The sequence below is a fragment of the Bombina bombina genome, chromosome 1 (genome assembly GCF_027579735.1).
Source record: "Bombina bombina isolate aBomBom1 chromosome 1, aBomBom1.pri, whole genome shotgun sequence".
Lineage (NCBI taxonomy): Eukaryota > Metazoa > Chordata > Amphibia > Anura > Bombinatoridae > Bombina > Bombina bombina.
The window spans coordinates 398,246,075-398,272,436 of record NC_069499.1 but is presented as its reverse complement, the minus strand read 5'-3'; the positions used below and the strand labels follow the sequence as shown (position 1 = coordinate 398,272,436).

At 39.1% G+C, this 26,362-nt stretch overlaps 1 protein-coding gene across 1 annotated transcript in view; it reads left to right on the top strand.

Moving 5' to 3' along the window:
• CACNB4 (calcium voltage-gated channel auxiliary subunit beta 4) overlaps positions 1–26,362 on the top strand; it is a 555,359-nt gene that overhangs the window by 479,940 nt on the left and 49,057 nt on the right. The window contains exons 7-8 of the mRNA XM_053698302.1: positions 10,891–10,910; positions 10,996–11,076. Coding sequence (XP_053554277.1) covers positions 10,891–10,910; positions 10,996–11,076 — 101 coding nt within the window. The remainder of the gene's footprint in view (positions 1–10,890; positions 10,911–10,995; positions 11,077–26,362) is intronic.

Sequence of the window (26,362 nt, the reverse complement as noted above, 5' to 3'; positions counted from 1 at the left end):
ATGGCTATATTTGTAAGTACTGAACCCCGGGCAGACACAATTGGTCTGCCAGGGGGATTCACCAGGGTCTTATGAACCTTCGGAAGAAGGTATAATGCAGGTACAATCGGGAAATCAGTGACCAGGAATACATGCTCTTTCTCACTCAAATAACCCGCCTCAAGGCTGCATTGAAGAAATGAATCAATCAGGGATTTATAGGAGTGAGTGGGATTACATTTTAATCTCACATATGTATTAGAATCAGCCAATTGTCTAAGGGCTTCTTGGCGATAATCAGCATAATCTAAGATAACAATGGATCCCCCCTTATCCGCAGGATGGATGATTATAGAGGTATCATTACCCAAATCGACCAGAGCTTTACGCTCTGCAGGGGTAAAGTTGGGATACAAAAATGTAGAAGTGGTCTCTGTGAGGTTATTGGTAAGTAACCTAGTATAACTCCTAATCGAAGTATGTGTATTTGGGGGCTCAAATGAGGATTTCTTCTTAAACATCTCACATGGGAGTGTTTGTTCTCTAAAATGATCCCTCAATTTAAGCTGACGTTGAAATCTATGAATGTCAACTATTTGTTCAAATCTATCAGGTTTAGGAGTAGGGATAAATGATAGCCCATGATTAAGTAATGACCGTTCAGCAGCATTAAGTGGTCTACTGCTAAGGTTAAAGATTATGTCTATTTCTTTCGAATCTTTTTTGGATTTAGACTTGAACGCACCTCTCCGGGTTTTACGCTTTTTTGTGCTTTTTTGTCTTGGGACATACTTGGGGGTTTTGCAGTAGACCGTGTGGTCACCCCTAAAAAAGGCTCTGGCTGTATTATCAGAAATATGGCTACCAATACCAGTAGTCTCAGGGCCTGAGGAGTCACCCCCACTACTATCAACAATGCTCAATGCATTCCTAGGTCTCAGATTCCTGCGTAGTCTAAATGGACCCTCCTCCTTACCGTATAGCCACCTATACACCCTTCTCTCTCTGTAATCATTCTCAACGTTGTTGAGTTTTTTATTTTTAAAATTAATCAAGTCACTCCAATATTTGTTAACCAACCCATCAAGTTTGGCCATCCAATCCTGACTCACATCATTAGTCAAGACGTGGGTACTCTGTTCTTTGATGTGTCCAATTCCAACGTAATTTTGGCCTCTAATCTAGTGACTTCCTCTATCTCTAGGAGGATCAGATCATACGAACATTTGTTCACTATTGAACACCATCTTTTACAGAATTCCACGTTTTGCCTACCCAGAGTGGGTATATTTTTAACCCTGAATCCCCTGGGAATAAATTTCTTTCTAAAATAACCAGATAAGAAAACCGCATGTAAATGATAATCTATTTCTTTCCTGCGTAAGTTCAACAATTTATGATAAACATTAATTGTTGTCTCACCGCCCACTCAAATCATCTGAGATAAGGATCCTATCCGCATCCTCATCCGTGAATGCCAAAGGATCTGTGTTGAAGTCATCATCCAGTAGAGAATGTTCCGGTATGCCTGCTGCCTCAGACATCATCGATATAGGGGTAAATACAATGTTAAAATAAGTAATCCAACAGTGAAAAAAGATTCCAGGTGTGAAGCACTGCTGCAAAGTCCACAAATATGTGATTAAATACTGGGAGTGCTTGACAGGAGCAGTGCGTAGACACTGGCCGGTGGTGGAGACGGATCCCACATTGCCCTTTCGCAACATGCCTGCGCCAAGTTTGGTTTATCGCAGAGCCAGGAATCTCAGGGACTATCTGGTTAAGTCTGACCCTGTCAGCCATTATCGCAAGGAGACGTGGTTAAAATAATCCAAAACAGGATGTTTTCCCTGTGGTAATTGTACCACCTGCAACAGCATGACTAAAGGAAATTCATTCCAGCATCCACACCTGAATAGGAGATATAAGATTACCCATCGGCTGAGTTGCATGAGTAACCATGTTATCTATATACTGGTATGTCCATGTTCCAGTGTATATGTGGGCAAAACGATTACTCCCTTCCGGGACAGGATGGCGAACCACCGTTTTGCCATTCGTGAAGCCTTAAAATCAGGCGAATCTGACCAACTAGTGGCTCGCCATTGTGTTGCACATAAACACTCTGTGTCAAGCATAAGGTCTATGTTGATTGACCACGTACCACCAATGCCAAGAGGGGGTGATAGGGCCAAGAGACTCTTGCAATTGGAGAGTAGATGGATCCACAGATTGGACACACTGGCCTCAAAAGGACTGAACACGTCACTCGACTTTAGTCCATTCTATTAAACCTACACTCTTGTGATTGTCTCTGTCCGAACCCATTTAATCTCCTCATGTGAAGCTCACTGTTTATAAGTTTCTACCTATACTCCATGGAGACATGATGTTATCAATTTTTTTCTACAATTGGCTTTTATTTTCTGTTATAGCCAGGATTGTATACATATTTATATATATTTTTTCACACAAAATGTTTGCATTAACTACTAACTATTGTGGGATATATCTTGTTATTCTGTGGTTTATTATATATTCAGTGAATGTATTTGTCAGTATCCACTACTTGCAATTATGATGATATTTTTGACAATGGTTATATGTATAGTCTGACAATTATTTGTCTGCTGTCATGGTTGTTGGTATTGGAGTATTGACTATTTATATTGATTCACTACTTCCTCATTTGTGCTACTTTCAGTTTGCTTTTGATCAAATGTTTGTATGATATCGGACACTGTGCATTACTAATACCCCTTGTTGCACCCGGTGCTACATGATATGTGATTTGGATATGACCCTGTGGTTGGTCTATTTGGGTCTTCAATGTGGGTAATGTAATTGCACATTGGATCGCTCTTATACACTCTCTGTATTTTCATATGCTGCCATAAGCGCCGATTTTGCACATCTGCCGTAGTGACCTTTGTTTGTTGTTAACATGTTGCTGTTGGCAACGCGCCTATCCTATGTGGATACTGGTTATACGCAGGCGCGCTGAGGCTAACACTTGCTCTGATGCTTCAGGCTTCCCGACGTTACTATGGCAATGCCGTGCCATGCGTTATCACGCTAGGTACGTTTTGTGCTTACGTGACGTCATTGCCGCAATGGGGAAGACGCGAGCGGCTGTGTGGCGGTAATTTGAATCCTCAGCTCATCCTTATAAGGGGTATGTTTTTAACAAATGTGTTAGATGATTTTAAGTGTGTTGCACATTTTGTGAATATATGTTGACATTTGACAAAGGCACAATGCCGTGCCGAAACGTTATGTCACTATTTTTTTAACAATGACCTAATAAAATTTGGATATTTTATTAAGACCAGTGAGTGCCTGCATTTGTGAAACTTTTGGATGGTATTTAGCAGTGCACCCTGGCACTATTTGGAGTGGTGAGATAGTGCTATCCCTAAAGGAACTGTAGACATATATATATATTCTTATACATATCTCGCTATAAATAGATACATCTGTCCAAAAATAATCACATATATAGAGGAATATTTATTTAGCAATAAATAGAACATATTCCGTTATGAAAAATTTTTGTAATAGGAAATATTCACATTTTATTTTTCATGAGAATACCTCAAGGGCTTTGCGCAACATATTAGGGTATTGTATTTGTCCTCTCCATTGACTTTTATGGAGAATACGTGAATGCGCACGCGATTTGGCTGGGTAGATTACGCGGCTTAACGCAAAATACGTTGTTTTGCAACTTGTAATAGCTGCGCAACCCCAAATGCGAAAAAGCCATAACACGCACAGTGTTTTGGCAACTGATTTGCCGCGCAACTTGTAATCTTGCCCATAATGAGATATTTTGCCTGCAAGCTCAACCTATTGTAAAAGGATGTGGCTTCAAAGCAAAAAAACAGCAATTTTATACACACAAATAAACCTGAAAATGCAATTTTTTATACATTCTATTCTCTGCAGCTGGTATAACAGTTCATTGGAAATACATTAAGGGAAAACAATTTTACAGTATACTGTACCTTTAAAGAGACATTGTAGTGAAAAAATAACATGCTTTCATTTTTAGACTCCTGCTGCTGATTGGGTAAAAGGCAGCAACTTTCTACGGCTCCCACGTGTTATTTTAACTATGAGTTCAAACTCTGTGTAGGAGTTAAATACAAACACCTAGATTACAAGTTTTGCGTTAGAAGCTGTGCGGTGCTAACAAGCAGTTTATGCTCACCACTCACTTACAGACAGCGCTGGTATTACGGGTTTTTAGAAACCCGGCGTTAATCGCAAAAAAATTGAGCGAAGAGCAAAATTTTGCTCCACATCTCACCTCAATACCAGCGCTGCTTATGTTAGCGGTGAGCTGGCTGAACGTGCTTGTGCACGATTTCCCCATAGGAATCAATGGGGGAGAGCCGGCTGAAAATAAACTAACACCTGCAAAAAAGCAGCGTAAAGCTCCTAATGCAGCCGCATTGATTCCTATGGGGAACTAAAAGTTATGTCTACACCTAACACCCTAACATGAACCCCGAGTCTAAACACCCCTAAACTTACAGTTATTAAACCCTAATCTGCCGCCCCCGGCATCGCTGACACCTACATTATATTATTAACCCCTAATCTGCCGCTCCGGACACCGCTGCCACCTACATTATACTTATGAACCCCTAATCTGCAGCCCCCAACATCGCCGAACCCTACATTATATTTATTAACCCCTAATCTGCCGCCCCCAATCTCGCCGCAACCTAACTACATTTATTAACCCCTAATCTGCCGCCCTCAACGTCGCCACCACTATAATAAAGTTATTAACCCCTAAACCTAAGTCTAACCCTAACCCTAACCCCCCCTAACAAATATAATTTAAATAAATCTAAATAAAATTACTACAATTAACTAAATAATTCCTATTTAAAACTAAACACTTACCTATAAAATAAACCCTAAAATAGCTACAATATAACTAATAGTTACACTGTAGCTAGCTTAGGGTTTATTTTTATTTTACAGGTAACTTTGTATTTATTTTAACTAGGTAGAATAGTTATTAAATAGTTATTAACTATTTAATAACTACCTAGTTAAAATAAAGACAAATTTACCTGTAAAACAAAACCTAACCTAAATTACAATTACACCTAACACTACACTATAATTAAATTAATTACCTAAATTAGATACAATTAATTACAATTAAATAAAATTATCTAAAGTACAAAAAAAAACCCACTAAATTACAGAAAATAATAAAGAAATTACAAGATTTTTAAACTTATTACACCTAATCTAATCCCCCTAACAAAATAAAAAAGCCCCCCAAAATAAAAAAAAGCCCTACCCTACACTAAATTACAAATAGCCATTAAAAGGGCCTTTTGCAGGGCATTGCCCCAAAGTAATCAGCTCTTTTAACTAAAAAAAATTTTACAATTCCTTCCCCAACATTAAAACCCACCACCCACACAACCAACCCTACTCTAAAACCCACCCAATCCCCCTTAAAAAAACCTAAAACTAACCCTGTGAAGATCACCTTACCGGGAGACGTCTTCACCCAACTGGGCCGAAGTCCTCAACGAAGCCGGGAGAAGTCTTCATCCAAGCCGGGCGAAGTGGTCCTCCAGACGGGCAGAAGTCTTCATCCAGACGGCATCTTCTATCTTCATCCATCCGGCGCAGAGTGGGTCCATCTTCAAGACATCTGACGCGGAGCATCCTCTTCTTCCGACGGCTAAACACAGAATGAAGGTTCCTTTAAATTACGTCATACAAGATGGTGTCCCTTCAATTCCAATTGGGTGATAGAATTCTATAAGCCAATCAGAATTAAGGTAGAAAAAGTCCTATTGTTCCAATCAGCCAATAGAATGCAAGCTCAATCCTATTGGCTGATTGGATCAGCCAATAGGATTGGACTTCAATCTTATTGGCTGATTGCATCAGCCAGTAGGATTTTTTCTACCTTAATTCCGATTGGCTGATAGATCGGAATTGAAGGGACGCCATCTTGGATGATGTCATTTAAAGGAACCTTCATTCTGTGTTTAGCCGTCGGAAGAAGAGGATGCTCCGCGTCGGATGCCTTGAAGATGGACCCGCTCCGCGCCGGATTGATGAAGATAGAAGATGCCCTCTGTATGAAGACTTCTGCCCGTCTGGAGGACCACTTCGCCCGGCTTGGATGAAGACTTCTCCCGGCTTCATTGAGGACTTTGGCCCGGTTGGGTGAAGACGTCTCCCGTAAGGTGATATTCAGGGGGTTAGTGTTAGGGTTTTTTAAGGAGGTATTGGGTGGGTTTTAGAGTAGGGTTGGTTGTGTGGGTGGTGGGTTTTAATGTTGAGGGGGATTGTAATTTTTTTTCAGGTAAAAGAGCTGATTACTTTGGGGCAATGCCCCGCAAAAGGCCCTTTTAAGGGCTATTTGTAATTTAGTGTAGGGTAGGGCTTTTTTTATTTTGGGGGGCAATTTTGTTAGGGGGATTAGATTAGGTGTAATTAGTTTAAAAATCTTGTAATTTCTTTATTATTTTCTGTAATTTTGTGTTTTGGTTTTTTTTGTACTTTAGATAATTTTATTTAATTGTAATTAATTGTATTTAATTTAGGTAATTAGTTTAATTATAGTGTAGTGTTAGGTGTAATTGTAACTTAGGTTATGTTTTATTTTACAGGTAAATTTGTATTTATTTTAGCTAGGTAGTTATTAAATAGTTAATAACTATTTAATAACTATTCTACCTAGTTAAAATAAATACAAAGTTGCCTGTAAAATAAAAGTAAACTATAAGCTAGCTACAATGTAACTATTAGTTATATTGTAGCTAACTTATGGTTTATTTTACAGGTAAGTATTTAGTTTTAAATAGGAATAATTTAGTTAATTGTAGTAATTTTATTTAGATTTATTTAAATTATATTTAAGTTAGGGGGTGTTAGGGTTATGGTTAGACTTAGCTTTAGGGGTTAATAACTTTATAATAGTGGCGGCGACGTTGGGGACGGCAGATTAGGGGTTAATAAATGTAGGTAGGTGGCGGCGATGTTAGGGCCGGCAGATTAGGGTTAATAATATTTAAATAGTGTTTGTGATGCGGGAGTGCGGAGGTTTAGGGGTTAATATATTTATTATAGTGGCGGCGATGACCGGTTCGGCAGATTAGGGGTTAAAATATTTATTTTAGTGTTTTCGATGTGGGAGGGCCTCGGTTTAGGGGTTAATAGGTAGTTTAGGGGTGTTAGTGTACTTTTTAGCACTTTAGTTAAGAGTTTTATGCTACGGCGTTGTAGTGTAAAACTCTTAACTACTGACTTTAAAATGCGGTACCAGTCTTGACAGGAGAGAGTCTACCGCTCACTTTTTGTCAGACTCGTAATACGGGCGCTATGCAAGTCCCATTGAAAATATAGGATATGCAATTGACGTAAGTGGATTTGTGTCTGGCCAAAAAAGTGAGCGGTATACCTGTACCTGCAAGACTTTTAATACCAGCGGGCATTAAAAAGCAGCGTTGGGACCAGCCAACACTGCTTTTTAAGCCTAACGCAAGACTCGTAATCTAGCCGAAATACTTGCAGCATAGTGTTAAAATGACCTGCTCTTATGAATTAAAACGTACGTGTTTCACTATAATGTAACTTTGAGATTGGAAAATTAAGGTTTAAATTGTCTTCATCTTAAAGCTTAAAGAGACATTTAATACAAGAAGAAAATGTAATAAGGAATGTTCATATTGCACTATTGTATGCAGAGAGCTATGTGTTTAACACTTTTGCAAAGGGTTTTGAACATATTTGGCTCTGGATTGGCAATGGACTAACTGAAAATGACTTCTGAGCTAATCAGAGGCAGCATATGTGCCTACAAAATATGGTTTTACTTATGTTTTTAACTCAGTAGTTTTTATTGATACTTATAAGAAAAGAGAAAGGGACCAGCCAACACAAGAACCAGAATGTGTAAGCTTATGTAAGGTATTACTAAAGAATACCTGAAAATCTCAATGCTTGAGAGCTTACTAGAGGGGCTGGTGTGCGTATGGGGTGTAGTCTATCATAATGCCTTTTAAAGGGATACTAAACCCTGGATAGCGCTTGCAAGCTTTACATTCCTGTTATTTAAATAAAGATAGCAAGAGAACAAAGAAAAATTATAATATGAGTAAATTAGAAAGTTGCTTAGCCTTCTCAGCAGTGAGGGAAGCTGATCTATTTAGACATAGCGAGTAACAGATATGCAAATGTTTGTGTGTGCCAAATATTATGAACTCTTGTTAATTTGAAGAAAACGTAAACTTGACACAATTTTGTAAAGAATGTCCCATTTTTATTTCCTGTAGAAGATATTGCTGTTGTTACTTGTTAAAGGGACAGTATACATGTTAGTTATGTGTAAATAAACAACTTGGCAAAATACTTTCCTTATTTATTTTGACCCATTTTCATGTTTAGCTCTGACAATTGATCAATGACTATTTCTTATAACTTGAAATGCACCCTGCTGACTTATCAAGGCTAACTATGCTACATATCTGTCCCTAATTAGCTTTATCAGATATCAACTGCAAAACAATTCAATCTTTAATAATTTTATGACAGTGGCTATCCTTGTTGTCTGCAGACTAAAGCCAAGATTGGCTCCATCAAATAAGGCAAATGGTGGGTGGAGCTTGTCTAGTGAAAATGTATTGCAGTAAAAATGATATTAGTTGGCTGATATGTTAATCTATAGCAACACAACAGAAATCTCTTCTAATTACAAGGGGGGAGATTTATCAAGCAGCTGATGCTGTTTGCGCTGCCTGATGTTTCTGTCTCACCTGCAAACAGAAGTTAAGTTGCAGCGGTCGTAAGATGTGATCGGGATGATTGACACCCCCCAAATGAGCAGGGGGAGGCATTGCACAAGCAGTTCACTAGAAATGCAGACAGCTTATGCTGTTGGCATTTAGCAATGTTAGGTGGACATGATTCACTACAGTGAATCATGTCCGCCCGCCATTTGTTAAATCAGCCCCATGGTGTTTACTGTCCCTTTATTTCCTGCAAACAAAGATATCTTTAGCAATATCTTAAAAACACATCATTAATATTGAAAGTACAATGTAATTGTACTCTGGCCACATGCAGTCTGATTGCCCATCAATGACATACACTGACGACTTCTGTTTTATGGCATCTGTCTGCTCTGTCCAGTGACAGTCTAATCAATAGATCCAGTCCAGTCTGGAACCCCAGGTAACATGTAGCCTACAGAAAGTATCTCAGTGTCAAATAAAATAATCATGTATACAATTTCATTTTATAACATGAATCGAGATAATAATTGTATAAGCTGCAGTGTGTGTTATCAGTGAGCAGAACAAATTAAATGCAAAACAGAAACTACCACATAAAATGATCATAGACGTGAAAAATATTCCATGGTGTGCACTAATTTGCATGTCCAAAGAAATCATTGAAAGTGTTGCATAAAAAATGTAAATGCAATACACAAATTGCCCTGCATATTGTACATTAAAAAAACAATTCTGTTGTGTGTGTGTATATATATATATTTATATTTTTATAAAATATCAATCAAAAATCAATTTTTGAGTAATGGCACCTTTTCTTTTAAAAAAAACCCACATTATATATATATATATATATATATATATATATATATATATATATATATATAATATCACCTATTTTGTTTATGAACACAAAGGCCCCTATTTACCAAAGGTCTTGTGGACCTGATCCAACAGTGCGGATCAGGTCCGCAAGACCTCGCTAAATGCGGAGAGCAATACGCTCTCCGTATTTAACATTGCACCAGCAGCTCACAAGAGCTGCTGGTGCAACGCCGCCCCCTGCAGACTCGCGGCCAATAGGCCGCCAGCAGGGAGCTGTCAATCAACCTGATCGTACTCGATCGGGTTGATTTGCGGCGATGTCTGTCCGCCTGCTCAGAGCAGGCGGACAGGTTATGGAGCAGCGGTCTTTAGACCGCTGCTTCATAACTTGTGTTTCTGGCGAGTCTGAAGACTCGCCAGAAACACGGGCCCACAAGCTCCCTACGGAGCTTGTTAAATGGGCCCCAAATTGTGGAAAACATTTGAATGAAGATAGTTGATTAATTTTATGGTTTAATGTTATTAGATTAAATACAAGTACAAATATATCCCTTAGTGCTTTTACTTTTTTTTTTTAACTTGGACACAGCTTTGTCATCTAATTTGTCAGAACTATAATATTATATTTTTAAATACATGTCTGATCATTATTATTTAGGAGTTTAAATAACATGTTCACCTTAAGGGTAAGATATCGGGGCATATTTATCAAGCTCCGTACAGAGCTTGATGCCGCATGTTTCCGGTGAGCCTTCAGAAGTTATGAAGTTATAACCTGTCCGCCTGCTCTGAGGCAGCAGACAGAAATCCACCCGGTCGAATACGATCAGGTTGACTGACACCCCCTGATAGCCGGCCGATTGGCCGCGAATCTGCAGGGCGGCGGCATTGCACCAGCAGTTCACAAGAACTGCTGGTGCAATGATAAATGCAGAGAGCGTATGATGTCTGCAGTTATTGATGTGCAGCGGACATGATCCGCTATATCGGATCATGTCCGCTCGCACAATCATAAATATGCCCCATAATCTATAGTTTATAGCTGAGAATTGGTGATGACACCGTAGATTTGTATAATTTGAATTAGACTAAGTTTCATGAAATGACAATGCTTAACCATACTGTTATCTGAAGCAGAGTCTATCAGAATTTGGAAAAAAGATGTAATAATACTTGTTACTTAACAGCTTTGCTGTTCCTGAGAAGCCAGGAATAGAAAAGTGACTCACTATCAGGAAAAACATATTTTGCCATAACTGATCTGTTAAACAAAGGAGGCACTAATTTTATTCTATTTTTCTTTTAGCTAAACAGAAGCAAAAAGTGGTAAGTAACTTAAAGTACAGATTTCAAACTGAAACAAGTGCTTGTGATGTCATTGAATATTCATGTGATAATATTGTGTTCTCAGACTGAACATGTCCCTCCTTATGATGTTGTACCATCCATGCGGCCTGTTGTCTTAGTTGGACCTTCACTAAAAGGCTATGAGGTAAGCAAATGTAGTTTTGATTTGGGAAAGTGTGCATCTAACAAAGTAATTTCTGCAGTCACTGAAGCCTGTGGACCATTAGAGTGTCATGTTTTTCCTGGGCTAGTTCCACTTTTGAACTTTAATTATCATCTTGGTGCCAGAGACAAACTGTCATTTGAACAATGAAACAGCAAAACCTTTTTTTGCATGTTATCATGACATTGCGTAACTCTTTCCTGCCGGGACTTATCTGTCTACATCGGAACAATTTCCGATGTAAACATTTAAGTAAAAATTGAAATCACGCGATCTTTCATGCGATCGTGTGATTTCAATGTGGGATTGGGTCAGGGGAGAGTGCCTATGATGCTAGGCACGACTTCCAGCCCGCAATCCCATTTAGGAAGCGGCTGTGACTTCAGGGCAGCCAAACGGCTAGGACGTTCCATGCTGTCCTAACAGCGCTAAAGCTCGGCACACTTAGGACGGCATGAAACATCCTAATGACGGGAAAAATTGGTCCCTACAAAAAAAAGGAATAATATGGAATTGTATTTGTAGCAAACAATATAGAATAAATACATATATTTGCATTCTGGATAATAAAATGATTAAGTTAGTAACTCATATATTGGGTATTTGGGCAGAAGAAAGCTTAAAGGGACAGTTTACCCAAAAACTTTCTCTCCTTTAATTTGTTCCCAATAATCCATTTTACCTGCTGGAGTGTATTAAATTGTTTACAAATAGCTCATTAGCCTTTATATTGGCATTTGAACTAGCTGATTTAGCCTATAGTATCCCTATCTATACTGAAATTTCTATACCTAGGTATAGGCTATTGACAAACTTTGTAAACACAGCCAACAGAAGAAATTACACTCACAGTGGGACGAAATAAAGCTCTAAATTATTGATTTTCAATTGTTTTTTTCTAAGTATTGTACAGAGACAGAGATAAAAAGGGAAGCATTTGATAATGAGATTTGATCTGTCTGCTAGTTTAGCCTATTTTGATGGGCTGTGGTTTCAAAGAACAAATCGAGCTATTTGTTTTGCAAAAAGAAGCATAAATTAGAAATTTCACATACATTTGATAGGCTGCAGCTGGTATAACAAGTCATGGGGAACTCATTCAGGGAAAAACTATTTTACTGTGTACTTGTAAGGATCTTAAATGTTTATAATCTCCTTTCAATATTTACCTTAAAACTAGGAGAGCTGAATGTAATAACATAGATTATATAGAGAATAAGATTGGTTTTGTTTCACCTGGTTTACCTAATAATGACTTAGGTATCCCAAAGTGATATTTAGTTTTAGCCACTTTGCAGGTAGTGAGTATATCTAAATTAAACATACCATAACCTCATGTGGCAGTGTGTTCGGTAAAGTAAGCATAGAAATGATAATGTCAAAGGTGGTATGAAATATAATATAACAAAAAGAATGACAGCTTATGAAGCTAAGTAAATGCGGAGTAGCACTGAATTGTTTGGACTGAGATTCAAATGAATAAGATAGTTTGTGCAATCAAACCTGATCCGAAGTGGAAGAGAAGCCGGAGAGCTGCAGCGGCGTGTGTGTGGCTTAGAGGCTGTGAGTCACTGAGAGGCAGAGTGGAGATACGGGCGGTAGCTGATGACGTATCGGCTGATACGTCAGTGCAGTATAGCAGAAGTCCTCGGAGCGCTCCGGTAGATGGTAAGATTGCCACAGCAGTGGGATACAAGGCAGCAATACCCTAAGAAAGAGATTTCGGTAGACTCGAATGTACACTTTTCGAGTTTAGCGTACAAATTGTTATAACAAATTGTTATCTCGTAACCTAGATAAGACTTCTTTTACATGTAGTCTATGTTGTTCAAGATTTTGGGAAAAAATCAGTATGTCGTCAAGGTAGACGACAATGTAAACGTCCAGCACATCCCTGAATAGGTCATTGATAAGGCACTGAAATGTAGCTGGAGCGTTACAGAGACCGAATGGCATCACTGTATACTCAAATAACCCATAACGGGTTCTGAATGCAGTGAGCCATTCATCTCCAGCCCTCATTTGTATCAGATTGTAGGCACCACGGAGATCTAACTTAGTGAAAACCGTGGCACCTCGTAATCTTTCTATTAACTCTGGGATAAGTGGTAGAGGGTATTTATTTTTTCGAGTACGCTTATTGAGCTCTCTGTAGTCAATGATGGGTCTCAAGGAGCCATCCTTATTTGTTACAAAAAATATACCTGCCCCCGCAGGGGAGGTACTGGGTCTTATGAAACCCTTTTTTAAGTTGTCATCAATGTAATTTTTTAGGTGTTCCAATTCAGGCTTCGAGAGAGGGTATATATGCCCAAAAGGGATGCTAACTCCTGGGAGTAAATCAATCGGGCAGTCATATTCCCTATGGGGAGGTAAAGTCTCTGCGTCTTTTTTGTTAAAAACGTCAGAAAATTCAGCGTACTGAGGTGGCAAAATAGAATCATCTATGTGCAAGATGTTTAAATCATTGTTAGTTTTGGATGCAATTTGATTATTAGGAAATGTGAGACTGCAGTCAGCCCAATTTATGTAAGGTTTATGTGTGCATAACCAATCAATACCAAGTATTATATTGAACATAGGTGAGGAGATCACATCAAAAGACAGAGCATCAGAAACCTGAGGATTAAAAATTACCTGTAGGGGGATGGTTTGATAAATTACTGGTCCAGACGAGAGTAAAGTGCCATCAATAACCTTGTCAGAGACTGGAGTATGCTTATTCACAATTGGAATTTTATTTTTAGTGACAAAATCAAGATCAACAAAGTTTCTACACGCACCAGTATCCACAATAGCTTCAGTGGTGATCTTGTGCTCATCCCACTGCAAAATAAAAGGAATAGTTATGTAAGTAGTATTACTAGATTTAGTTAGAAGGCTAACTGAGGAATCTAATGTCTTACCCTTCTTGTTCTTCAATAGAACTGGACAGTCCTTAACATCATGGGTAGGACAGGCACAGTACATGTATAAGTTTAATTGTTTCCTTCTGGACTTTTCTTGAGTGGTCAAGGGCCCTTTAAGGATTCCTATGTCCATAGGTTGGGGTGCGTCTCTTGTTTGATAAGAGGTGGTTGGAAGATAACTTTTGGAATAATTAGCCCGTTCAGTTCGCCTTTCCCTGAGGCGCCTGTCTATACTGATGGTCAAGGCGAAAAAATCTTCTAAGGAAGCAGGAATTCCAATGCGTGACAGTTCGTCCTTGATCTCTTCAGAAAGACCTAATCTGAACTGAGTCTTGAGGGAAACCTCATTCCATTCTGAGTCTCTGGCATATATTTTGAATTGTGTAATGTAAGTTTCTACTTGATTCTTTTTCTGCTTGAGTGACCGCAAGGCATTTTCTGCAGAAACCTGCCTATAAGGGTCATCATACAATGCTGACATTTGTGTAAAAAAAGGCAGTAAGGGAACCCAAAATAGGATCTTCAGACTCATAGAAAGTATCTTCCCAGGCCCTAGCCTCCCCCCGGAGGTAAGAAATCACCGTAAGAACTCTAGATCTTTCTGATGGATAGGTTCTGGGTTTCATTTCAAACATTAACATACAGGAGTTTTTAAATTCCCTGAATTGGGAACGATCTCCAGAGAATTTTTCTGGGGGAGAGACTAGGGGCTCAGGGTGAATTTCTGCAGTTGAAGGTTTAGGAGCGAGTACTTCCCTTAAGCAGGCTTTTAGAGCCTGATTTTCAACCTGCAGTTCGTGGAAGGAATTGGATAAAGTGTCCATCCTATCAGACAATGTTTGTATCCTATTACATATCGTTTCTTGATCCATAATCCTAGTTTATTCAGGAAAATCTATAGGAACAAAATAAAGTTTCAACTCTAGTTCCTATTACTTTTTTGGCTGGTTAATTCTGTAAGGATCTTAAATGTTTATAATCTCCTTTCAATATGTACCTTAAAACTAGGAGAGCTGAATGTAATAACATAGATTATATAGAGAATAAGATTGGTTTTGTTTCACCTGGTTTACCTAATAATGACTTAGGTATCCCAAAGTGATATTTAGTTTTAGCCACTTTGCAGGTAGTGAGTATATCTAAATTAAACATACCATAACCTCATGTGGCAGTGTGTTCGGTAAAGTAAGCATAGAAATGATAATGTCAAAGGTGGTATGAAATATAATATAACAAAAAGAATGACAGCTTATGAAGCTAAGTAAATGCGGAGTAGCACTGAATTGTTTGGACTGAGATTCAAATGAATAACATAGTTTGTGCAATCAAACCTGATCCGAAGTGGAAGAGAAGCCGGAGAGCTGCAGCGGCGTGTGTGTGGCTTAGAGGCTGTGAGTCACTGAGAGGCAGAGTGGAGATGCGGGCGGTAGCTGATGACGTATCGGCTGATACGTCAGTGCAGTATAGCAGAAGTCCTTGGAGCGCTCCGGTAGATGGTAAGATTGCCACAGCAGTGGGATACAAGGCAGCATGCGATGCGGTCAGATCGAAGGTCAGGGGTAAGACAGGAAGACCTGAGATCCGTGTGGCAGGAAGCTTTGAGCAGTGCTAATGACAAGTACAACTCAATTAACCAGCAAAGGTAGCTGTGAGTTTAGTGTTTAAATAGGCAAAATGAGCAGGAGGGAGGATCCAATCTCAGGCATAACCCTTACAGTACTGGCCCTTTAATGCTCAGAATAAATGGATATATATAATATACATGTGTGTGTATGTAAGTATGTATGTATGTATGTGTGGCACTCTGTGTATTAAAAGGGTATTAAACTCATTGCACCCCAAAATAATAAAGTATGCAGAATTGAATATTAAGCAATTTTATTAAACTTTTTGTTTGTTTGTAATTATTGACAAATGCATTACTGCATTGTCCATAGTTCTTGTGTTGCTATTTTAACCTGCTACCCGCAGGTGGCGATTGCTATGTTCTCAGCCACAGTAACTAATTGTTACCATAGAAAAGCCTCAGTGGTTCAGTAATCCTGAAGCAAGCACTGAATGCAGTTAAGAAACATAGCACCAGAGTGCCCAGAGTAAAGCAGAGTTATTTATCTGTTTCAGATAAAAATCACAAAATAAATGTGTTACACCAGAACAAGCTCCGCCTCGTTTTTCTAAAATTGCAACATATGTATGTATATATTCATATATATATATATATATATATATATATATATATATATATATATATATATATATATATATATACAGTATCTCACAAAAGTGTGTACACCTCTCACATTTTTGTAAGAAATTACACTTTTCTACAATGTAAAGTAGTGAGTGTACAGCCTGTATAACAGTGTAAATTTGCTGTCCCCTCAAAATAACTCAACACACAGCCATTAATGTCTAAACCGTTGGCAACAAAAGTTTGTACACCCCTAAGTGGAAATGTCCAAATTGGGCCCAAAGTGTCAATATTTTATGTGGCCACCATTATTTTCCAGCACTGCCTAAACCCTCTTGGGCATGGAGTTCACCAGAGCTTCACAGGTTGCCACTGGAGTCCTCTTCCACTCCTCCATGACGGCATCACAGAGCTGGTGGATGTTAGAGACCTTCCGTTTGAGGATGCCCCACAGATGCTCAATAGGGTTTAGGTCTGGAGACATGCTTGGCCAGTCCACCACCTTTACCCTCAGATTCTTTAGCAAGGCAGTGGTCATCTTGGAGGTGTGTGTGGGGTCGTTATCATGTTGGAATATTGCCCTGTGGCCCAGTCTCCAAAGGAAGGGGCTCATGCTCTGCTTGTAATGCTTGTGGGATATTCCACTATCAGACAAAACTTGGCCAGTAGTCTTCTTATCCCGGCATCAAGTGGAATAATAGGAAATATCCCAGAGCAGAGAGAGTTTGTGAAATGAGGCAAGCAGTACTCACAGCAGGCAGGGCAGTCCTCAGCGGCAACAGGAAGACAATCCAGCAGTATTGCAGTTCAGGGGTAAATCAGTAAAAGGACAAGGAACAGGCAGGAGTCAGCAACAAAAGGATATCCAATGGTATAACAGTTCAGGGGTAAACCAATACAGTGGTCAGACAAGCATTGTTCAGCAACAGTATAGCAATCCAGTAGTTCAAGGTTTAAGCAGGCAGAGTGGTCAGACAAGCGAGTTCAGCAACAGTATAGCAATCCAGCAGTTCAAGGGTTAAGCAGGCAGAGTGGTCAGACAAGCAGAGTTCAGCAACAGTATATTAATCCAGTAGTTCAGGGGTTAAGCAGGCAGAGTGGTCAGACAAGCAGAGTTCAGTATCAGAATAGCAATCCAGTATGCAGAAATACAGCACCCAGGAGAACATTAAGTAACACCTATACTTGGGCAGAGAATGTAAGTGAAGCAAGTACTTATATAGCTGCCGATTCGCACCAAGAGTTCAAGGACCCGACTTCAGAGAGGAAGAGATGTGCAGCGATGACGTCATCACCGCACCCTCAGAGGAACTGCCAGATCCCTGGCAACCGCCAGAGCGTCCTAGGCAACGAGCAGAGAGCAAGCGTCGCATCCCTGGCGATAGCCAGGGCAGCGTGACACTGCTTCAGTATGTCACCGTACATGTTGGCATTCATGGTTCCCTCAATGAACTGTAGCTCCCCAGTGCCGATAGCACTCATGCCCAGACCATGACACTCCCACCACCATGCTTGACTGTAGGCAATACACCCATGTCTTTGTACTCCTCACCTGGTTGCCACCACACACGCTTGACACCATCTGAACCAAATAAGTTTATCTTGGTCTCATCGGAGCACAGGACATGGTTGCAGTAATCCATGTCCTTTGTCTGCTTGTCTTCAGCAAACTGTTTGCAGGCTTTCTTGTGCATCATCTTTAGAAGAGGCTTCCTTCTGTGATGACAGCCATGCAGACCAATTTAATGCACTGTTCTGCATATGGTCTGAGCACTGACAGGCTGGCCCCCACCCCTTCAACCTCTGCAGCAATGCTGGCAGCACTCATACGTCTATTTCCCAAAGACAACCTCTGGATATGACGCTGAGCACGTGCACTCAACTTCTTTTGTCAACCAAATGAAAGAGAAGGACATTTCACGTTTAAATTTCTATATCTTCTTTAGGAGCTATCTCAGTATTTCTAAAAAATGAGAGACAAATTCATTGCAATATAGAATGATACCAAATGTGGGTTTTATTTGCTTTAGATTTTATATTTGGTTTATAGTTGTATACCTAGGAATAAATCATGTTACTATATGATTATAGTTACTGAAGCTTCCTTGAGCTTCAGGCATATTCATGAGAATATCTCTGCTAGATTGGCCTTTCCATCTTGTATTTGACGCGTTTGCAAGGATGTCTTAAAATACAAGAAAAGTTGTCTAAAGCACAATTAATAAATACCAAAGAAAACTATAGTAAACATTCACCTAGATTACGAGTTTTGCGTTGCGGCTTTTAACCTTGAAAAAAATGACAATTTCAGCATAAAAGCAGTAACGCACTATTGGGAGTCATGTCGGTATAGCTATACCACAAGCATTTTAGCCTGTAACGCAACGTCAATCCCGCGGTGAGGCTAAAATGCTTAAGTTACAGCCTATACTGACACGATCCATACCGCCATCTGAGAGCAGTAGTTAGGGATTTTGTGTAACAAAAATGTTTCACAAAACTCATAACTAAAGTGTTACAAAGTACACTAACACTCAAACTACCTATTAACCCCTAAACTGCTGGCCATTCCGCATCACAAACACTATATTAAACCTATTAACCCCTAATCTGCTGCCCACCCACATCACCAACACTATTTAAATATATTAACCCCTATTCCCCCGCACCCCGACATCGCCGACACTATAATAAAGTTATTAACCCCTATTCCGCCACTCCCCGACATCGCCACCACTAAATAAAGTAATTAACCCCTAAACCTCTGGCCTCCCACATCTCCGCCACTAAATAAACCTATTAACCCCTAAACTGCCAGCCCCACATCGCAAAACACTAAATTAAACTATTAACCCCTAAACCTAACACCCCCTAACTTTAAATTAAAATTACAATATAACTCTATTTAAATAAATAAAAATTTACCTGTGAAATAAATATAAACCTAACATTAAACTATAAATTAACATAACATAACTAATCTAATAAAATAAAAAATACTACCAATTAAAATATCTAAATGACAAATTTAAAAAAACCTAACACTACGAAAAAAAAATTAAAATCTAAATTACAACTAAAAAAAAAACAAACCCTACGAGAAATTTTAAAAATCTTATTTAAATTAAAAAACGGCCGCTGGTATTACGAGTCTTGAAATGACAAGCTCACCGCTCACTTTTTGGTCAGACTCGAAAATACCGCAAATCCACTTACATCAATTGCGTATCCTATATTTTCAATGGGACTTGCATAACGCCGGTATTACGAGTCTGACAAAAAGTGAGCGGTAGACCCTCTCCTGTCAAGACTGGTACCGCATTTAAAAGTCAGTAGTTAAGAGTTTTATGGGCTAACGCCGTAGCATAAAACTCTTAACTAAAGTGCTAAAAAGTACACTAACACCCATAAACTACCTATTAACCCCTAAACCGAGCCCCCCCCCCCCCCACATCGCAAACACTAAAAAAAAAATGTTAACCCCTAATCTGCCAAACCGGACATCGCTGCCACTATAAAAATATATTAACCCCTAAACCGCCGCACTCCCGCATTGCAAACACTAGTTACGTTTTATTAACCCCTAGTCTGCCGTCCCTAACATCCCCGACACCTACCTACATTTATTAACCCCTAATCTGCCGCCCCCAACGTCGCTGCAACTATATTAAATGTATTAACCCCAAAATCTAAGTGTAACCCTAACCCTAACACCCCCTAACTTAAATATAATTTAAATAAATCTAAATAAAATTACTACAATTCACTAAATTATTCCTATTTAAAACTAAATACTTACCAATAAAATAAACCATAAGCTAGCTACAATATAACTAATAGTTACATTGTATCTAGCTTAGGGTTTATTTTTATTTTACAGGCAACTTTGTATTTATTTTAACTATGTTATTGTTATTAACTATTTAATAGCTACCTAGTTAAAATAAAGTCAAATTTACCTGTAAAATAAATCCTAACCTAAGTTACAATTACACCTAACACTACACTATAATTAAATTAATTACCTAAACTAAATACAATTAATTACAATTTTAAAAAATGATCTAAAGTACGAAAAAAAAAACACTAAATTACAGAAAATAATAAAATAATTACAAGTTTTTTAAACTAATTACACCTAATCTAATCCCCCTAATAAAATAAAAAAGGCCCCAAAATAATAAAAAGCCCTACCCTATACTAAATTACAAATACCCTTAAAAGGGCCTTTTGCGGGGTATTGCCACAAAGTAATCAGCTCTTTTACCTGTAAAAAAAAGTACAATACCCCCCCAACATTAAAACCCACCACCCACACTCCCAACCCTACTCTAAAACCCACCCAATACCCCCTTAATAAAACCTAACACTAACCCCTTGAAGATCACCCTACCTTGAGAAGACTTCACCCAACCGGGCCGAAGTCCTCAACGAAGCCGGCAGAAGTGGTCCTCCAGACGGGCAGAAGTCTTCCTCCAAGCCGGGAAGAAGAGGTCCTCCAGACGGGCAGAAGTCTTCATCCAGGCGACATCTTCTATCTTCATCCTTCCGGCGTGGAGCGGCTCCATCTTCAAGACATCTGACGTGGAGCATCCTCTTCAAATGAAGTCCAACTGAAGAATGAAGGTTCCTTTAAATGACGTCATCCAAGATGACGTCCCTTGAATTCCGATTGGCTGATAGTATTCTATCAGCCAATCGGAATAAAGGTAGAAAAAATCCTATTGGCTGATGCAATCGGCCAATAGGATTGAGCTGGCATTTTTATTGGCTGATTGCATCAGCCAATATGATTTTTTCCGACATTGGGGGCAGCAGATTAGGGGTTAATAAATATAATGTAGGTGTCGGCGATGCTGGGGACAGCAGATTAGGGGTTAAGTATAATGTAGGTGGCGGCGGTGTCCGGAGCGGCAGATTAGGGGTTAATAATATTATGCAGGTGTCGGCGATGTCAGGGGCGGTGGATTAGGGGTTAATAAGTGTAAGATTAGGGGTGTTTAAACTCGGGTTCATGTTAGGGTGTTAGGTGTAGACATAAAATGTGTTTCCCCATAGGAATCAATGGGGCTGCGTTAAGAGCTGAACGCTGCTTTTTTGCAGGTGTTAGGTTTTTTTTCAGCCAGCTCTCCCCCATTGATTCCTATGGGGAAATTGTGCACAAGCACGTTACACCAGCTCACCGCTACCGTAAGCAGCCCTGGTATTGAGGTGAGATGTGGAGCAAAATTTTGCTCTATGCTCACTTTTCTGCGGCTAACGCCGGGTTTGTAAAAACCCGTAATACCAGCTTTGTCTGCAAGTGAGCGGTGAGGGAAAACTGCTCGTTAGCACCGCACCCCTGTTAACGCAAAACTTGTAATCTAGGTGTAAGTTTACCAAAAATAATTAACACTAAAATCACGAAAAATAAAAAACACTAAGATTACAAAAAAAAATAAACTAAATTATCAAATATAAAAACAATTACAGTAATCTAATAGCCCTATAAAATAATAAAATAAAAATACACCCCCTAGCCTACAATAAACTACCAATAGCCCTTAAAAGGGCCTTTTGTAGGGCATTGTCTTAAAGAAATCAGTTCTTTTACCTGTAAAAAGTCCCCCCAACAGTAAAACCCATCACCCAATCAACCCCCAAAATAAAAAATCTAACTCCCCATTGCCCCTAAAGTGGCATTTGTATGGGCATTGCCCTTAAAAGGGTATTTAGCTCTTTTTCAAAGCCCAAAAGACCTTATCTAAAAAAAAAACCACCCAAAAAAAATCAAAAATAACTAACACTGACCTCAGAAGATCTACTCACGGTTTCTGAAGTCCAGACATCCATCTCCATCCAGGCGACGAGGTCTTCATCCATCCCGGGGGCGTCTTTTATCTTCATCCCGGCGATGCGGAGCAGAGCCATCCTGGAAGCTGAAGACATCCTGCACAGTGCGTCCTCTTCATACGGTTGCCGCCGTTCACTGAAGTTGAATGCAAGGTAGCCGTTTCAAAATGGCGTACCTTGCATTCCTATTGGCTGATTGGATTCTTCAAATTCAAATCAGCCAATAGGATGAAAGCTTCTTAAATCTTATTGGCTGATTTGAAGAGCCAATAGGATTTCAGTAGGTCTCATCCTATTGGCTGATTTGAACAGCCAATAGGATTTCAGAAGCTCTCATCCTATTGGCTGATTTGAATTTGAGAATCGCCATTTTGAAATGGCTACCTTGCATTCAACTTCAGTGTAGGGCGGCGACCGTATGAAGAGGACGCTCTACACAGGATGTCTTCGGCTTCAAGGATGGCTCCACTCCACGCCGCCAGGATGAAGATAGAAGACGCCCCCGGGATGGATGAAGACCTTGCGCCCTAGATGAAGACCTCACCACCCGGATGGAGATGGATGTCCGGACTTTAGAAACCATGAGTAGATCTTCTGGGGTTAGTGTTAGGTTTTATTTTTATTTTTTTGGGTGGGTTTTTTTTTTAGATTAGAGCTATGGGCTTTAAAAAAAGAGGTAAATGCCCTTTTAAGGGCAATGCAAAAGAGCTAAATGCCCTTTTAAGGGCAATGCCCATACAAAATATTTTTTTTTTCGTAATCTTAGTCTTTTTATTTTTTTATTTTAGTGTTAATTATTTTTGGTAAACTTAGATTTTTTTTAATTTTTCGTAGGATTTTTTTTTTTTTTTGTAATTTAGATTTTTTCATTTTTTTCGTAGTGTTAGGTTTTTTTAAATTTGTAATTTAGATATTTTAATTGGTAGTATTTTTTATTTTATTAGATTAGTTATGTTAGGTTAATTTATAGTTTAATGGTAGGTTTATATTTATTTCACAGGTAAGTTTTTATTTAAATAGAGTTATATTGTAAGTGTGTGTGGGGGGCCGGCGGTTAGGGCTTAATAGGTTTATTTAGTGACGGAGATGTGGGAGGCCGGAGGTTTATGGCTTAATAACTTTATTATAGTGGAGGCGATGACGGGGAGCGGCGAAATAGGGGTAAATAACTTTTATTAGTGGCGGCGATGTCGGGAGCGGCAGATTAGAGGTTAATAACTTTATTTAGGTGGCGGCGATGGGATCGGGGGCGGTGGATTAGGGGTGTTTAGACTTGGGGTTTATGTTAGGGTGTTAGGTTTAAATGTAACTTTTTTCCCCATAGACATCAATGGGGTTGCGTTACGGAAATGTTTCATTCCGCGCTTCAGGTGTCAGTTTTTTTTCTATAACTCTCTCCCCATTGATGTCTATGGGGTAAACGTGCACGAGCAGGTCAAAGCAGCCCTTTGGCTTTTGTGCGAAATGGAGCTTAACGCCACCATATCTCACGCACAAGGAGGCTTTTAAGTAACTCGTAATGGCAGCGCTATGGAGGGTGAAATAATGCAACTTTTATTGCATTTGTTTTGCACCCTGTTTAGTGCAAAACTCGTAATCTAGGTGCTTGTGTTTTGTTCATTTGAAATGGAGAGGTTTTATCTGTGCAACCACGTAGAATTGCTCTCTCCCCCTAGACAAAGTAATTTACAAGGAGCTTGTGGATCAGCCCATTTTCTTCTTACAATCTGGGAGGCTGCCCATTTAAGGTCCGGAAGCTGCATGTTTATGGCCCCAGAAAGCTTTAAAGAGAAAGTGTACTGTAAAATTTTCTTTACTTTAATGTGTTTCCAATGGCTTGTTATACCAGCTGCAGATTATAAAATATTTATTAGAAACTGCTCCTTTATGTTTATTTTTGCATTGGACATAGCTGGTTTTCTTCTTTGAAACCACAACACATCAAAATGGGTTGAACTTTCAGGGAAAGCAGATATTCTTAGTTTGTCACTTTCTGTACATATACATGATTCTTTATATTATCTCTGTAAATCAACGCCCAATACTAAGTACATTTGAAAACATTGAATTGCTTATCTCTTCTACCTCCTACTGGGAGTGTAATTTCTTATGCTGGCTTTGTTTACACAGGTTTTCTTTAACCTATACTTAAAGGGACAGTCTAGTCAAAATTAAACTTTCACTATTCAGATAGGGCATGCATCCAATTCACTTTTACCATCAAATGTGCTTTGTTCTCTTGGTATTCTTTGTTGAAATCTAAACCTAGGTAGGCTTATATGCTAATTTCTAAGCTTTTGAAGGCTGTCTCTTTTCTCAGTGCATTTTGACAGTTTTTCACAGCTAGACAGCGCTAGTTCATGTGTGTCATCTAGATAACATTATAACTCCCGTGGAATTAGAATTGATTGGCAAAAATGCAAGGGCAGGATTATATATGCGGTTTCGCCCGCAACGTTGTCTTTTTATACGGTTTTCATATCACATATACGGCGCCGCATATAAATGCGGCGCGTATATTTCACCCGTCATCCGCAATTTTTACTCCTATAAACTAACATAGAACTGTGTTGCACAACCCCTAATCCGCCATTAACCCACATCGCAATTAACCTAATAAATGTATTAACCCCTAATCCACCAAACCTACACAATGCAATAATCCTAATAAATCTATTAACCCCTAATCAGACAAACCCCCACAACGCAAATTACTAATTAAATTACTAAACCCCCTAACCTAACACCCCCTAAATTAACCCCAATTACCTAAATTAAAAAATACTGTTACAATTAAAATAACAAAGCTAACATTACTTAAAAATAAAAAAATAACAAATTAAATTAATCTAAGATTACAAAAAATAAAAAAGTCTAACATTATATAAAATAATAAACCAAATTATCAAAAATAAAAAAATTAAACCTAATCCCTGTGAAAATAAAAAAGCCCCCCAAATAAAAACACCCCCTAATCTAATACTAAACTACCAATAGCCCATAAAAGGGCCTTTTGTAGGGCATTGCCCGAAGTTAAGCAGCTCTTTTACCCTAAAAAAATACAAAGTCCCCCCTCTAACAGTAAAAACCCCCACCCACACCAAATCCCCCAAAATAAAAAAACTAACACTAAAAAATCCTAAACTACCCATTGCCCCTAAAGGGGCATTTGTATGGGCATTGCCCTTAAAAGGGCATTCAGCTCTTTTAAGAGTACCCAATAAATCCCTAATCTAAAATAAAAATAAAAAAATGCCTAAGTCTTACTCCCAAATAGGTACTCACCGTTCCTAATGTCCGGTGGAGAAGGTCCTGTTCCAGGCAGTGAAGTCTTCTTCCAATCGGCCGACATCTTTTTCCAAGTGAGTACCTCTTCCTTCTTCATCCAGGACCAAGCCAGCGCAGAGCGGAGATGAGTGCAGAGCAGGACCGGCGACCGCAGAGACATGAAGCTATTATGATGCAGATACGTTCACGTTCCTGAGCTTACCTTTCTGATTTTCATCTAAGGATAACAAGAAAATGAGGCAATAGTAGTTATCGGATAGTTGTTTAAAAATTGTACGTTCTGTCTGAATATTAAAAGAAAAAAATTGGGTTTTATGTCCTTTTAATATGTATAGCTTAGATAAGAGGAGAAAAAAGGTAAAGTGTAAATATATATGGATGGATTTTATAAAGCTGAACATGGAAGCATTTTTCTCAAAAGGAGCAAAACCAGGTCAAGGGGGTTATGATATCTGGGTGGTGGGTACAGGAGTAATTTTCTAAAGTACTTCCTAACAGAAAAGGTTACTTCATGGAATTACTTTCCATTAGAGCTGTTAAGGGCAAAGATTTTTAGGGAATTCAGCCAACAAAGATTAAAAAGAAGACAAAGATTAAAAAGTGGGGGAGATAAAATGGGGAATAAATGCATGATTGAAAGGGAGTATTAACCCCTTGCACCAAATGGACATAGGTACTACGCCACATTTTTACTTTGACCAGTGTACTGTGTTTACGTAGTACCTACGCCCAGCACTCTGACTCATTTTGCAGTCCCTGCTGTCAGCTTTGACAGTTGGAACCGCAGCTGGGGACAGAAGGCATCTGCCTTCATATGGTAAGATAGTAATGATCATGTTCTCTTACCATACGAACCATATGTTCCCTTACCATATATATTTATGTTTCGGTGGAGCCAGTGTGAGGTTGGTTGCTAAGGAAGATGGCAGCCAATCACCGGTGGGGGAAGGGAGAGGCAGGTCCCGACACTACAAAAAAAGTATGGCCAGGGGAGAGGGTGGGATGGGTCCCTACACTACAGAAATTGTATAATTGTTTGAAGTGAGAG